General features: G+C 67.5%; 1 protein-coding gene across 29 annotated transcripts in view; it reads left to right on the top strand.

Moving 5' to 3' along the window:
- PLEC (plectin) overlaps nucleotides 1-12346 on the top strand; it is a 60616-nt gene that overhangs the window by 31040 nt on the left and 17230 nt on the right. For 5 of the 29 annotated variants that reach the window (XM_017511606.2, XM_017511592.2, XM_017511584.2 and 2 more), the window contains 17 exons: nucleotides 6083-6144; nucleotides 6348-6362; nucleotides 6527-6616; nucleotides 6982-7017; nucleotides 7543-7620; nucleotides 7713-7805; nucleotides 8719-8885; nucleotides 9410-9525; nucleotides 9602-9708; nucleotides 9789-9908; nucleotides 9985-10080; nucleotides 10237-10364; nucleotides 10588-10681; nucleotides 11297-11451; nucleotides 11534-11843; nucleotides 11922-11999; nucleotides 12072-12233. In XM_017511606.2, the coding sequence (XP_017367095.1) occupies nucleotides 6083-6144; nucleotides 6348-6362; nucleotides 6527-6616; nucleotides 6982-7017; nucleotides 7543-7620; nucleotides 7713-7805; nucleotides 8719-8885; nucleotides 9410-9525; nucleotides 9602-9708; nucleotides 9789-9908; nucleotides 9985-10080; nucleotides 10237-10364; nucleotides 10588-10681; nucleotides 11297-11451; nucleotides 11534-11843; nucleotides 11922-11999; nucleotides 12072-12233 (1907 nt within the window). Of the gene's footprint in view, nucleotides 1-82; nucleotides 229-790; nucleotides 1067-2202; nucleotides 2440-5115; nucleotides 5412-6082; nucleotides 6145-6347; nucleotides 6363-6526; nucleotides 6617-6981; nucleotides 7018-7542; nucleotides 7621-7712; nucleotides 7806-8718; nucleotides 8886-9409; nucleotides 9526-9601; nucleotides 9709-9788; nucleotides 9909-9984; nucleotides 10081-10236; nucleotides 10365-10587; nucleotides 10682-11296; nucleotides 11452-11533; nucleotides 11844-11921; nucleotides 12000-12071; nucleotides 12234-12346 lie in introns of those variants that run through there. The other 24 variants (XM_017511600.2, XM_017511612.1, XM_017511596.2 and 21 more) reach the window with 17 other exon arrangements.

Here is a 12346-nt window from a genome sequence, read left to right as displayed (position 1 = left end):
GACCGTCCTCTCGAGCCCTCCTTGGATATTTATATCCCCTGGGCCCCTGCCCACCACTCCCCTCCCCCATGCGCTGCTGCTCACAGCAGCACAGCCGTGCCCTCCTCCCACCCGACGCTGCCGCCGCGGCCTCTGCCTCCTCTGAGGGGCCCGTGACCTCCCACACCCCTGGCCCGCTCTGTCTGCCCCGTGGGCTTCTGCCACTGTCCCTGATGAAGATCGTGCCCGGTAGGTGGGCGGCCCTTGGAAGTCTTGTGAAAGCCTGGCCCCTGCTGGGGACAGGAGCCAGAGGGCTGGGGCGCTGAGGCTGGAGGAGCTCTCTGTCCCCTCATCCTGCAGGCAGCCCACTTCCTGCGCCCTCACCCAGACCCCCTCAGCTCAATCTGCAGTCCCACTCGGTGGGGGGGGAGGCGCTGGGGCTGGTGAGGAGAGCGAAGGTCTTTGAGTGTGGTGGGATCAGCTGCAGGCTTGGGTGGGGGGCGCTGGCATCCCTCTGTGTCTGGCAGCTGTCCCCAGAGGGCAGCCTTGGAGGCAGAGTGGGCTGCTCAGGCCCCTCTGGCGGGGATAGCCGGGGGAGGCTGGGAGACAGGGTGTGTGCCAAGGCTGTGGGCAGTGCTGGGGGGCTGCGGCTGGCCCCTCCTCCCAGCGGGTGTGGCCGTGGGGACGCAGGGGTTAAGGCCTGCTAACCTTGAGCGTCAGTAGCTCAGCCCAGGGACAGCTGAGCCAGCCGGGTGGGGAGGCGCCGAGGGCCGGACCGGCAGAGGGAGGAGGAGAGGAGGCGGGCGGGAGCTGTCTCGGGGCTGCGGCAGCGCTTGGGGCGGTCCTGCGGGCAGGGCAGGCTCTGGTCCCGGTGCTCCCCCTCACTCACCCTGCACGCAGGGAGGGGGCTGTGTAGCCTGAAGCAGCCGGTTTCTGGCGTGGGAAGGGCGGCCCGGGCGGCTCTGCCTGGTGGCCATGGAGCCCTCGGGCAGCCTGTTCCCCTCCCTGGTGGTGGTGGGCCACGTCGTCACCCTGGCCGCTGTGTGGCATTGGCGCAGGGGACGTCGATGGGCGCGGGATGAGCAAGGTAAGCCCCTGCCGGGGACTCGGGGCGTGGCGGACGGTCCGCCTCCCTCCCGCCCCTTCATTCCCTGTGCCCTCCCCTTCCTGTCCCCGAGCTGACTGTCAGTGAAAGCAGTGTTGGCCCCCAACCCACCCTGCAGTGTAGACCCCGAGCCTGCTGCAGTCCCAGTGCAGGGCAAGCTATGCGGCGGCCCTAAGCCTGCAGCCTGTGTCGGGCAGGTGGGTGGAAGGGGAGGCCAGGTAGGGCAGCAGCGTCCCACTGGTGAAGGGAAGGCTGTGGAAGCCACTGTGGCAGGGAGAGGTGCGGCAGGTGCCTGTTCTGGCCAGCACGGAGGTGGAGGTGGCTACCCACCCACAGAGCAGGGGGTGGAGTCACACACAGGTGAGGCAGGTGTCCTCATGCCCTCAGGCAGGGCCTGGAACGCCTCACAGGGGGCGGGGGCAGCCAGGCTGTGCCCTGCCTCCCTGCTCAAAGTCACCAGCTCCTGGGCTGTGGTCCCAGGTGGCAGCCGGGCCCAGTGCAGGATGGGGTGGGGCTGGAGTGAACAGAGCCTGGGGCGGGACCCTGGGGATTAGGCAGCAGCCTGGGCATCTGGCCAGAGGGACTGCCCCACCGGGGACCCTGCCAGCCAGGCCTCCTGCAGTGGGGAGGCTGCCTGGCTCAGCTCCTCCGCTAGATCCTCCATACTTGAGATGAGTCAAGATGGGGCTTCTAGGCGTGGTGCTGGGGACACCCCGAGCTGCCGGGATCAGACGGGCTGAGGGCTTCTTTCCCATCCACGTTTTTGGCTGCAGACCAGACACTGTTCCTCCCTCCCCACCTCAGCCCACGATTGCCCCTTTCTGCCGCGGTCCTGGATCATGGGATGCCCCTGCTCCCCCGTGGTGCCAGGCGGGGCTCAGCCCCTCGCTTCTACCCCCAGCATTGTCTCCCCACTGCCGGGCACCGTGCCCGGCCTTCCTCCCTGGGCCCCGCACCCCCCACCTTACATCCTGCCGAGAGCTCCCTCCCAGGCCGCCTCAGCTTCCCGGCCCGGCCAGCGGCTTGGGGCGCGGCTTCCTGGCTGTGCTGGGCGGGGCTGCGCGCCAGGGGCAGGTTCTTCGGGTCTGGGCCCGGCTCCTGCGGTGGCGGATTGTGGGGACGCGGAGAGCCGGGCCGGCGGCCTCACAGCGTGGGCTGGAAGCAAAGGCGCAGCCGAGGCCCAGCTCGCCCTGCCGTCCGGGGTCGAACCCGGGCTCAGGCCGTGGCCGGCATGTGGGGGGCAGGGGGCGCCTTCGCCTCGCCGAGGGAGGTCTTGCTGGAGCGGCCGTGCTGGCTGGACAGTGGCTCCGAGCCGGCGCGCAGGGGCCACCTCTACCGGCAGCTGTGCTGCGTAGGTGGGTGCGGCGGCACCCAGGGGGCCACGTGCGCTCACCTGGGGGGGCTGGGGCTTTGCTGGGAGCTGCGGCCGGGCCGGGATGGGGTGGTGCCCAGGCCAGGTGCAGCCCTGCCTCCGAGCTCCGGAAACACCTGGGGAGGGAGGCGGGGTGATGGTCCCCTATCCCCGAGTGTTTGTCTCTGGAGGAGGCGCTGAGGGGCGGGGCTGGCTCGTCTCCAGCCTGGGCTTTGGCCCGGGTTTCCCGATGCCAGGACACGGGGGAGGGAGGAGGTGCCGAAGGCGGGGCTCCAGGCCTTCCGTGGACTTGCAGCAGTCCAGGGCCAGTGGGATTCCCTTCCCGGTATTGGGGTTTCCGCCCTAGGGCCGTCTCCACTAGCTGCGGGACCTCAGCCTTAGTGTCCACACCTGTAAAACGGGGGGCGATACCGCTCAGAGGGCCACGGCAGCATCGCCGTGGCTGGCGGCCGAGGGTCGGCGGCCCTGGACAGCACAGGTGTCAGGCAGGCGTGTAGACACACCCGAGCTGGGGGTGTTTTGTGTGCGTCCCCGGTGGGAGACCCAGCTGAGCTGCAGCCGCAGAGGGTGGGCGTACCTGGCTGGGCGGGGGAGGTGGGTGTTTCTTGGTTTTAGGATCGGAATAGGAGGGACGGGCATCCACGGGAGCGGTCAAAGGGCAGGCAGGGCTGGGAGGGAGGGGGTTGTGATGGGTGGGGAGGACCTCAGAGCAGAGGCACCCAGAGGCGGGCAGTGGGGAGGGGAGCTCAAGCCAGGCTTGGGGGGTGGAGGCCCCTGATGGAGCCCCCAGCCCACCCTGCCCCAGCCCTTCTCCTCACCCAGCCTCATTGCTGCCCTGTCTCTGTCTGGAGTCCCCACACTGCCCCATTCCTGACCCTGCCCAGGGTGGCATCTTTGAGGCTGTTAGTGGCAGGGAGAAGGCTGGAACAGGGGCCTGGCTAGGGTGGAGCCCACTCGAGTCCTGGACCTTGGCCCCGGCTCGTAGTTTCCAGCTGTCCCGGACTCCCCGTGCCCACCTTCCTGGCTGTTCCGGGATCACACGCCGTGTTCCTCAGCAGAGTGGCAGCCCTGTTCCCGCAGGCAGGAGCCACCCGGTCACTGCTGGGCCCCCAGAGCCCACACCCAGCAGGGTCTCGGTGTGGTGCTTGGCCTCAGGATAGCTGCTGGGCCCGAGGCTTCTGAAGAGGCAGACAGTGCTTCCAGTGGCTCGGGGCCGGGGAGGGGCGGCCGATGTGTCAGGTGTGGTGTGCCCTTGGGCACAGGACCGGAGGTGTGACCAGTGCGGAATCAGATTTGGATTTGGGAGCTTCTGGTGCCTCCTAAGTTCTGGAGGCTGCTGGGCTGGGCAGGCAGAGCAAGAGGGTTGCCCTGAATCTCATGCCAGGCTCAGTCAGGCGTGGGGACCAAGGGGTATCTTCACCAGGGACGGACGTAAGACGTGACAGAGTCCTGGGGGCTGGCTGTGCCCCTTGGCTTGGGGTGGGGGCTTCCCCACATCTATGGGGCTTGGGCACCCCCCATTGTGGGGGTTCTGGTGCCCCCTCACGGCCTAAGGTCAGTAGGAATGGGGTGGGGTGAGCTCTTCCCAGAACCGAGGCCAGAGTGCAGCTCCCAGCTGGACCGAATCAGCCTGATGTGGGGCTGGAACATTCTTGTGGTTGGGGCGGCACATTCTTTCCTATGGTGGTCGGGTGGGCTGGGCAGGCCCAGAAGCTGGCCAGAGGCAGCTCCGCCCCGGGCCCCAGGGAGCCAGAGGCCCCAGCCAGCACAGGCCCTTTGCCCTTTGCCCTTTGCAGCTGAGGCTGGGTCCCTCGAGCCCCACCCAGATGCAAACAGCACCCCCCACCCCTGGGGTCGCCCAGGTCCTGCCCCAGGTGTGGCTTCCCTTCTGTGAGTCACTGGCCTGGGCCCCCTCCCCATCCCTGACTCATTGGCCGGGCCCCTCCTGGGGCTTCCCGCTGCTCCATCCCCCCACAAAGCCCGGCCCCCATGAGTCAGCCCTCAGCTACGCGCCTCCGGCCTGAGGTGTACTGCCAGTCTGCCTGTACCAGGGTGGGCTCCTTAGGTGGGCAGTGCTCCAGGACGTGCGGGGGGCAGCTTGGGAGGGGCCGGGCCTGGCGTGGGACCCCAGTGGCCCTGGAGCAGGAGCCTGGCGGGCTCTGGGGCAGGGCGGGCACATGGAGTAGGGTGTGGTCCCGGCTTCCCTTCGTGCAGGTCTGTGAGGAGGTGCGATGCTGGGGCTGCCAGAGCAGATGGGCAGCAGGCCCCTCCCCTCACCAGGTGTCTCGGCTTCCTGAGTCCACCGCAGCAGAGGGGTGGGTGGGCAGAGGCTGAAGCTGGGCCTCAATGGAGCTTTAAAGAGAGGCGTGGCCTCGGAGCCACTCCCATGGGGAGCCCCTCCCTCTGTTGGGGGGTTCTTCTGGGTGGCCGTGGGGAAGGCCTCTGTGCCTTTACTGTCCTGGAATCAGCCAGTGTGCAGTGAAGGGGCAGGTGCCCTGTACCCCTAGGTCCCCCTAGGGGGCTGCAGTGGGCAGGATGGGTGAGGAAACTCCGGTTTCCTGTTTCTGGTGGGCCGAGGGCGTACCCATGGGGGAGGGGCTCCTTGCTCCTTCCCGCCGGGACACTCCCCTCCCTGGTGGTGTGGGGTGGGGCCCCGGGGCGGGCCGGCCTCTCAGGGAGTACAGCAGGCAGGGAGTGGCCACACGGACTCCAGCTCTGAGCTGAGCCTGTGCCGAGCGAGCGTCTCGTGGGGCCGATAGCCTTCAGCTGCCCGTGTGCCACTCGGGGCTGCCCAGAGCGCTGTGGCTGAGGCTGAGGGTCTGGGTGAGGTGTGGGACGGCACCATGTCTCAGTACCAGCTCCGTGTGCCTGAGCCCGAAGGCCTGGGCCGCAAGAGAACCAGCTCGGAGGACAACCTGTACCTGGCTGTGCTCAGGGCCTCTGAGGGCAAGAAAGGTAGCGGGGGTTCCCCTCCGGCACCCCCGCCAGGCAGGGCGGGCCCCTGTAGGGGGAAGGCCACTTCCTGTAGCAGGAAGCCTTGGCACCGGGTGGAGGGCTGTCTTAGAGATGGGGGTCCGGGGCGAGCCATCTCCAGCCAACATGGAGGAGGCCGACTAGCTTCGCAAGGCTGGCGGGGGCCTCCGAGCGTCAGGTGTCGGCGGTGGAGGGCCCCTGTGCTCTGGGGAGCGCCCGCTGCCCGTCAGGACACACAGCTTCCCTTTCAGTACCCGCGGGCCCTGGCCCTGGCCCTGCCACACCCCTGCTTGGGTCTCAGTCTGTGGGGGGCGGGGGGAGTGCAGGACGGGACTTGTGTGTGCTGTGGGCTCAGGGTGTGGCCCAGGACCCTCCTGTCTCCTCTGGGGAACAGTTGGGGGTGGGGTGGCTGCACCTGGCTGTGCCTGACCCCTGCCTGGACTGAGACTGCCGGGCCCCGGGTACCTGTGTCTCTGCTGTCCTGGCTGGGCTGTGGTGAGGGTGCCTGGGGCTCAGTGTGTGATCTGAGGGGCGCTTTGGGGCTCCCTTGAGGTGGGACCTGGCCAGCCAGGCCGCTGTGTCTGCACGGTGGTCACCTGTGGGTTCCTGGGGCTTCTCCCAGGCCCCAGGTCAGCTGCTCTTGTCTCCCCCAGATGAGCGGGATCGTGTGCAGAAGAAAACCTTCACCAAGTGGGTCAACAAGCACCTCATCAAGGTTGGTGGCACATGCTCATGTGTGTCACGGGGGCCGAGGCGGCGGGTGGCACTGAGGGAGGGTGGCCCCTGCCGCCCAAGGCTGTCCTCACGCTGCCTGCGAACTCACCTTTCATCTCTGAAACCTGTTATTTTCTGTCTTCTTTCTGCGCACGCCTGCTCCTGTCTCTCTCTCCCTCCTCTTCCTCTGGTCTCCCCTTGCAGCACTGGAGGGCAGAGGTAGGTGCCTCCGAGGGGCAGGGGCGTGCTCTGTGGGCTCCTGGGGGACTCAGCTCCCGCCTCCTTCCCTCTGCGACCGGCACCCACTCTGCATGTAGGCCCCCCAGGGCCTATTGGTGGCTCTGGGGGACCTGTGGCCACCCCAGCTGCTGCTGTCCCCACAGGCACAGAGGCACATCAGTGACCTGTATGAAGACCTCCGCGATGGCCACAACCTCATCTCCCTGCTGGAGGTCCTCTCTGGGGACAGCCTGGTACGTGTGCCTCTGCCCCATCCGGGCCCTGCCTGCCCCCACGTGGACACCCCTGTCTGCCTTGCCTCCCTGGGGCCTCTCTGGCCACCCACCCTACTCAGGAGTCAGGTCATCCCTCCTGACTTCTCCCTGGGGCAGCCTGTCCCCGGCAGCGCCTCCGGCCCGGGCTGCCGGGCAGCACAGCCAAGGGCCTGGCCTAGGAGTGGCCGCAACCCCCGTACCTCGGCTGCTCTGGGCCTTGCTGCCCTCCGCTTTGGGTCCCTGACATAGTAACCTCACGCTCTGCTCTGCTTTGGTTTCTCTGCTGCTTGGACTCTGAACCTTGACCTCTGCCCTTTACCCTTTGCCCTGCCCTGGCTGGGCAGCCGAGGGAGCGGGACGTAACCAGGAGCTCACGCCTGGTGAGTGGCTGTGACGCCGGCCGCAGCGGCACGGGAGTTCCCCAAGACCGTGGAGCCCAGCTCTCTGGGGGCTGGAGGCCCATCGGCTGACCCCTGCCAGGCTCTTGGGCGGGCAGGTGGTTGGGTGTCAAGCCGCCTGCCCACCGTGCTGCCCAGAGCTGGCCTGGGACCCACCAGCGGCTGCTGAGGCTGCCGCTGCTGGGCAGAAGGAACCCCCTGTAGTGCCACTGCCCTCCACACCAGGCTTCCTGGCTATTGTCACCTCCCACCCCTTCCTTCCTTCCCTCAGCCTGGATCGCTGGACTTCCTGAGTCCCTGCTGGGCCTGGCATGGCCCCTGGGCCCGGCATGGCCCCTGGGCCCATGGCCTCCCTTTCCCTGCAGAGGAGGGTGAACCTGGGATGAGGGGGGCTATTGCCCCCTGGGGAAGACCCTTGGCTTAGTCGCTGTGGTGCTTTTGGGGGTGCTGAGGGTAGAGCCTGGGAGCTCCCGTTCCACTGTGGGTGCTGACCGTGCTTCCCCACAGCCCCGGGAGAAGGGGAGGATGCGCTTCCACAAGCTGCAGAACGTCCAGATTGCCCTGGACTACCTCCGGCACCGCCAGGTAAGGCTGCCTCCCTGGCGCCGGGCCCCACCCAGACCCCTCACCACGCCAGCCCTGCCCGTGGGCCGTGACCGAGAGCCCCTCGCTCACAGGTGAAGCTGGTGAACATCAGGAACGATGACATTGCCGACGGCAACCCCAAGCTGACCCTCGGCCTCATCTGGACAATCATCCTGCACTTCCAGGTAGGACGGCTGCCCCCAGACCCCCACCTGCAGGAGTTTCTAGGGTAGCCTGGGCTCCTTGGTGGCAGGCGGATCTGCTTTCTGGCTGGGGTGTGGCCCAGGAGCTGGCTGGCATCGTCGGTATGGTGGCACCTGGGCGCCTTCCTGCCAGCTGCAGCCCTGGATGGATCTATGGCCTGAGGGTACAGGTATCTCACTGGGGCCGCCTATCCTTGCCCTCTGGCCCTGCTGGGCAGGGCCTGGAGCCTCCCTGTGGAGGAATGCGGCCCAGTGCCTGCCCTGGGGAGGCTTCTGCAGCAGCACAGGCTGCACGGGCTGACTCACCCGCTGCTTGTCCCGGCCTCACAGGAAACCGCAAATCTGAGAGCTGGGCAGGCAGAGCCTGGTGCTGGCATGGCAGCTGAGTCACACAGGCTGGCAGGACGACAGACAACTAGGGGTGGGCGGGCAGACCCTGAGTACAGGCCCAGGCTGCCAGAGGCCCCACCCACCAGCCTGCAGCCAGTGATGGAGCTTGACCCCCAGCCTTTTCCAGACCCGGGGGTTCTGGACCAGCTTTGGGGGTGCACGGTTGCTCCTCCTGGGCCTACTGTCCTTCCGCTCTGGTCCATGCCAGCCCTGGAGGTGCAGGGTGTAGTCTAGCCCTCTCCAGCTAGCAAAGCGGGCACCTGCTGTGTGGTGGCAGCTGCCCCCGGCCGGAGTGGTTGGACTTGCGGCCCCGAGGCATGGCCTGTCCCAGCAGCCTCCCAACAGGGAAGGATCCTGGAGCCCCGTGCTGCTTTGGCTGGCTTGGCGGCCCTGCACACTCACCCTGGGTGCTGAGCTGCCCCTGCCCTCGAGCATGTGGTTGTGGGCACAGGGCAGGCCTGGCAGCTGTGGCTGAGCTGTGGCCTCCTGTCCTCTGTGGGGGTAGATCTCAGACATCCAGGTGAGCGGGCAGTCAGAGGACATGACGGCTAAGGAGAAGCTGCTGCTGTGGTCACAGCGCATGGTGGAGGGGTACCAGGGCCTGCGCTGTGACAACTTCACTTCCAGTTGGAGAGACGGCCGCCTCTTCAACGCCATCATCCACCGGCACAAGTACACGGCCGGGGGGGAAGGGCTGGGGGTTGGGAGCACCCCCACAGTGCCTCGCCAGGCAACTTCAGACACGTTGGGGCAGGGAGCGGGGCAGGAGGAACAGGGTGAGTGCCAGCAGGCCGCCTCGGGTTGCTGGAGTTCAGCAGGGCCCAGCCCCACCCTGGTGCCCTTCAGAAGCACCACGGCTTTCTTGAGGCTGGAGGGCCTGTGGGCTGCTGGTCCTCACAGCCAGGAGTATGTGCCCACTGTGGACGCCTCTGGAGGGGCCTGGTGGGCAGGGTGGCTGCAGGGAGCCCCAGCTGCCCGGCACCCTTTGCTCTGCGTAGTCCTGTACTGTGCCCCTGGGCTCCTGGGTGTGGGGGTTGCAGGATGATTTCAGCCCTGCCCATGTGGCAGTGCACCTCTGAGGGTGAGCGTGGGAGGTCCATGGTTGGCGGGCTGTGTGGGGAGCTGGCCTGTGTGCCCGCCTGTGTGGCGCGGCTGGTCTTGTCCGGCCCACCTGACCAGCCACCTGATTGTCCCAGGCCCATGCTTATCGACATGAACAAAGTGTACCGGCAGACCAACCTGGAGAACCTGGACCAGGCCTTCTCTGTGGCGGAGCGGGACCTGGGAGTGACGCGACTCCTGGACCCTGAGGGTACGTCTGCGTGGCCCCCCTCCCGCCCCTCCCCCTGCCTGCCCCAGAGCCCCCCCTGAGCTGCCCCTCCCTGCAGATGTGGACGTCCCTCAGCCCGACGAGAAGTCCATCATCACCTATGTGTCGTCCCTGTACGATGCCATGCCCCGCGTGCCGGACGTGCAGGACGGGGTGAGGGCCAACGTGAGTGGGGTCCCAGAGGGCCGGGGGCATGGGCCCGGATGCCCGGTCGGCCCCTGACAGCGGCCCGCACCTGCCTGCAGGAGCTGCAGCTGCGCTGGCAGGAGTACCGAGAGCTGGTGCTGCTGCTGCTGCAGTGGATGCGACACCACACCGCCGCCTTCGAGGAGCGCAGGTTCCCCTCCAGCTTCGAGGAGATCGAGGTGGGGTGAGCGTGCGGGGAGGGGCTGGGCCTACCCTAAGGACGGGCGTGGTTGCTGACACCCTTGTTTCCTGCAGATATTGTGGTGTCAGTTCTTGAAGTTTAAGGAGATGGAGCTCCCAGCCAAGGAGGCCGACAAGAACCGGTCTAAGGGCATCTACCAGTCCCTGGAGGTGAGTGGGACCCCGGGAGGGGTGGGTGGTGTCTTGGAACCCCAGGCCTGCCTTTGGGACCAGGGCTGTCCCAGGTCTGGCAGGCTGAGGCCTGAGAGCCCAGCGCCCTGCCCCCCGTCCCCTGCACGTTGGGCCTGAGCTTGGCCCTGTCCACAGGGAGCGGTGCAAGCAGGCCAGCTCAAGGTGCCTCCTGGCTACCACCCGCTGGACGTGGAGAAGGAGTGGGGCAAGCTGCACGTGGCCATCCTGGAGCGGGAGAAGCAGCTCCGCAGCGAGTTTGAGAGGTGGGTGGGGCCCTGTGGTGGCAGGGGAACCACCCGAGGGTGAGTCACTGCCTGGGGAGGAAATCCCCCCCCCGCCCGCCCCTGGTGGGGGAACCCGAGCTCCCACTGGCCTCAGGACAGTGGGCCACAGGCAGGGAGGCCAGAGCAGGAGGCGAGCTGAGCCTGTGGCCAGGGCCGTGCCAGACCCAGCTGACGCGGCCCCTTTGCTGTGCTTGTCCCGCAGGCTGGAGTGTCTTCAGCGCATCGTGAGCAAGCTGCAGATGGAGGCGGGGCTGTGTGAGGAGCAGCTCAACCAGGCCGACGCCCTGCTGCAGTCGGTGAGAGGGTGGGGGCAGGCCGAGGGAAGGAGGGAGGCCGGAGGAGAGGAGCCTGCCCCACCCTGCAGCCAGAAAGCCAGGAGAGGGCTGTCCCCTGGGCTCCTGGGGCAGGAGCCGGGCGGGGCCTGTGGTGGGGAATCCAGGCCTGAGCTCCTCCCTCCTGGTGTGCAGCCAACTCTCCCTGCCTGCTTTGGGCAGAGTTGGTTTCTGGCCACTGGGCAGAACCCAGAGTGGCTGCCTTGCCCCCTGCCAGGCCCCCCCCCCACACAGCGGTTTACTGCTGGGGAGCAGTGGGGAGAGGACCCGGCCCTGGAGGATGGGGTCCACACAGTGTTTCAGGAGGAGTTAATTACCTGGGGTGGGTGACGAAGGATGACGCCTGGGACCCCAAGGACACAGGTCTCGGGGGTCTCAGTTCATGGACTGGGCAGAAATACTCTGGAGTTGGTCCCAATCCCGCGGAAGGCCGGCAGGAGGATGTGTGAGGTGGCCAGGGGGTAAGGGGCAGTGGTCCACAGAGTCTGGGGAAGCAAGTGAGGGTGGCCGCCTTGGCCAGGGCCCCTGTGAGGTCAGAGGGGTCCGCTGGGCTCCAAGTCACAGGCGACGGCCTTGCAGGATGTCCGGCTGCTGGCCGCAGGCAAAGTGCCACAGCGGGCGGGGGAGGTGGAGCGGGACCTGGACAAGGCGGACAGCATGATCCGGCTGCTGTTCAACGATGTGCAGACCCTCAAGGATGGACGGCACCCGCAGGGCGAGCAGATGTACCGCAGGTGAGGCCCGCCCCCCGCCCCCACACCCAGTACCTCTGGCCCCAGGCCTGCCGACGCCTACCTGAGTCCTCTGCCGCCCCAGGGTGTACCGTCTGCACGAGCGCCTGGTGGCCATCCGCACCGAGTACAACCTCCGGTTGAAGGCAGGCGTGGCGGCCCCTGCAACCCAGGTGACCCAGGTGACTCTGCAGAGGCGCCCCGAGCCGGAGGATTCCACCCTGCGCTACCTACAGGACCTGCTGGCCTGGGTGGAGGAGAACCAGCACCGTGTGGACGGTGCTGAGTGGGGCGTGGACCTGCCCAGTGTGGAGGCGCAGCTGGGCAGCCACCGAGGCCTGCACCAGTCCATCGAAGAATTCCGGGCCAAGATCGAGCGGGCGCGGAGTGACGAGGTCGGTGGCACTGTGTGATGACAGTGGGGGTGGGCCGGGCGCAGGCACCACAGGCCTCACCTGTCTCATCTGGTGCAGGGCCAGCTCTCCCCCGCCACGCGGGGTGCCTACCGTGACTGCCTGGGTCGGCTGGACCTGCAGTATGCCAAGCTGCTGGTGAGTGGGGCAGGACTGGCTGGGGGAGGTGGGTAGGCCACGGCCTGCTGACATGCACCTTCCCACCCACAGAATTCCTCCAAGGGCCGCCTCAGATCCCTGGAGAGCCTGCACAGCTTCGTGGCAGCTGCCACGAAGGAGCTGATGTGGCTGAACGAGAAGGAGGAGGAGGAGGTGGGCTTCGACTGGAGTGACCGAAACTCCAACATGACCGCCAAGAAGGAGAGCTACTCGGTGAGGGCGGCTCGGCGCCCCTGAACCCGCAGACCCTCTGCACCTGTGTCCTGGCCACCCCCATGGCAGAGACCAGTGAGGGCGGCTCGGCGCCCCTGAACCCGCAGACCCTC

This window comes from Cebus imitator, unplaced genomic scaffold, assembly GCF_001604975.1.
Source record: "Cebus imitator isolate Cc_AM_T3 unplaced genomic scaffold, Cebus_imitator-1.0 Scaffold449, whole genome shotgun sequence".
Lineage (NCBI taxonomy): Eukaryota > Metazoa > Chordata > Mammalia > Primates > Cebidae > Cebus > Cebus imitator.
The sequence above is the reverse complement of the archived record's forward strand: the minus strand, read 5'-3'. Positions and strand labels throughout refer to the sequence as shown.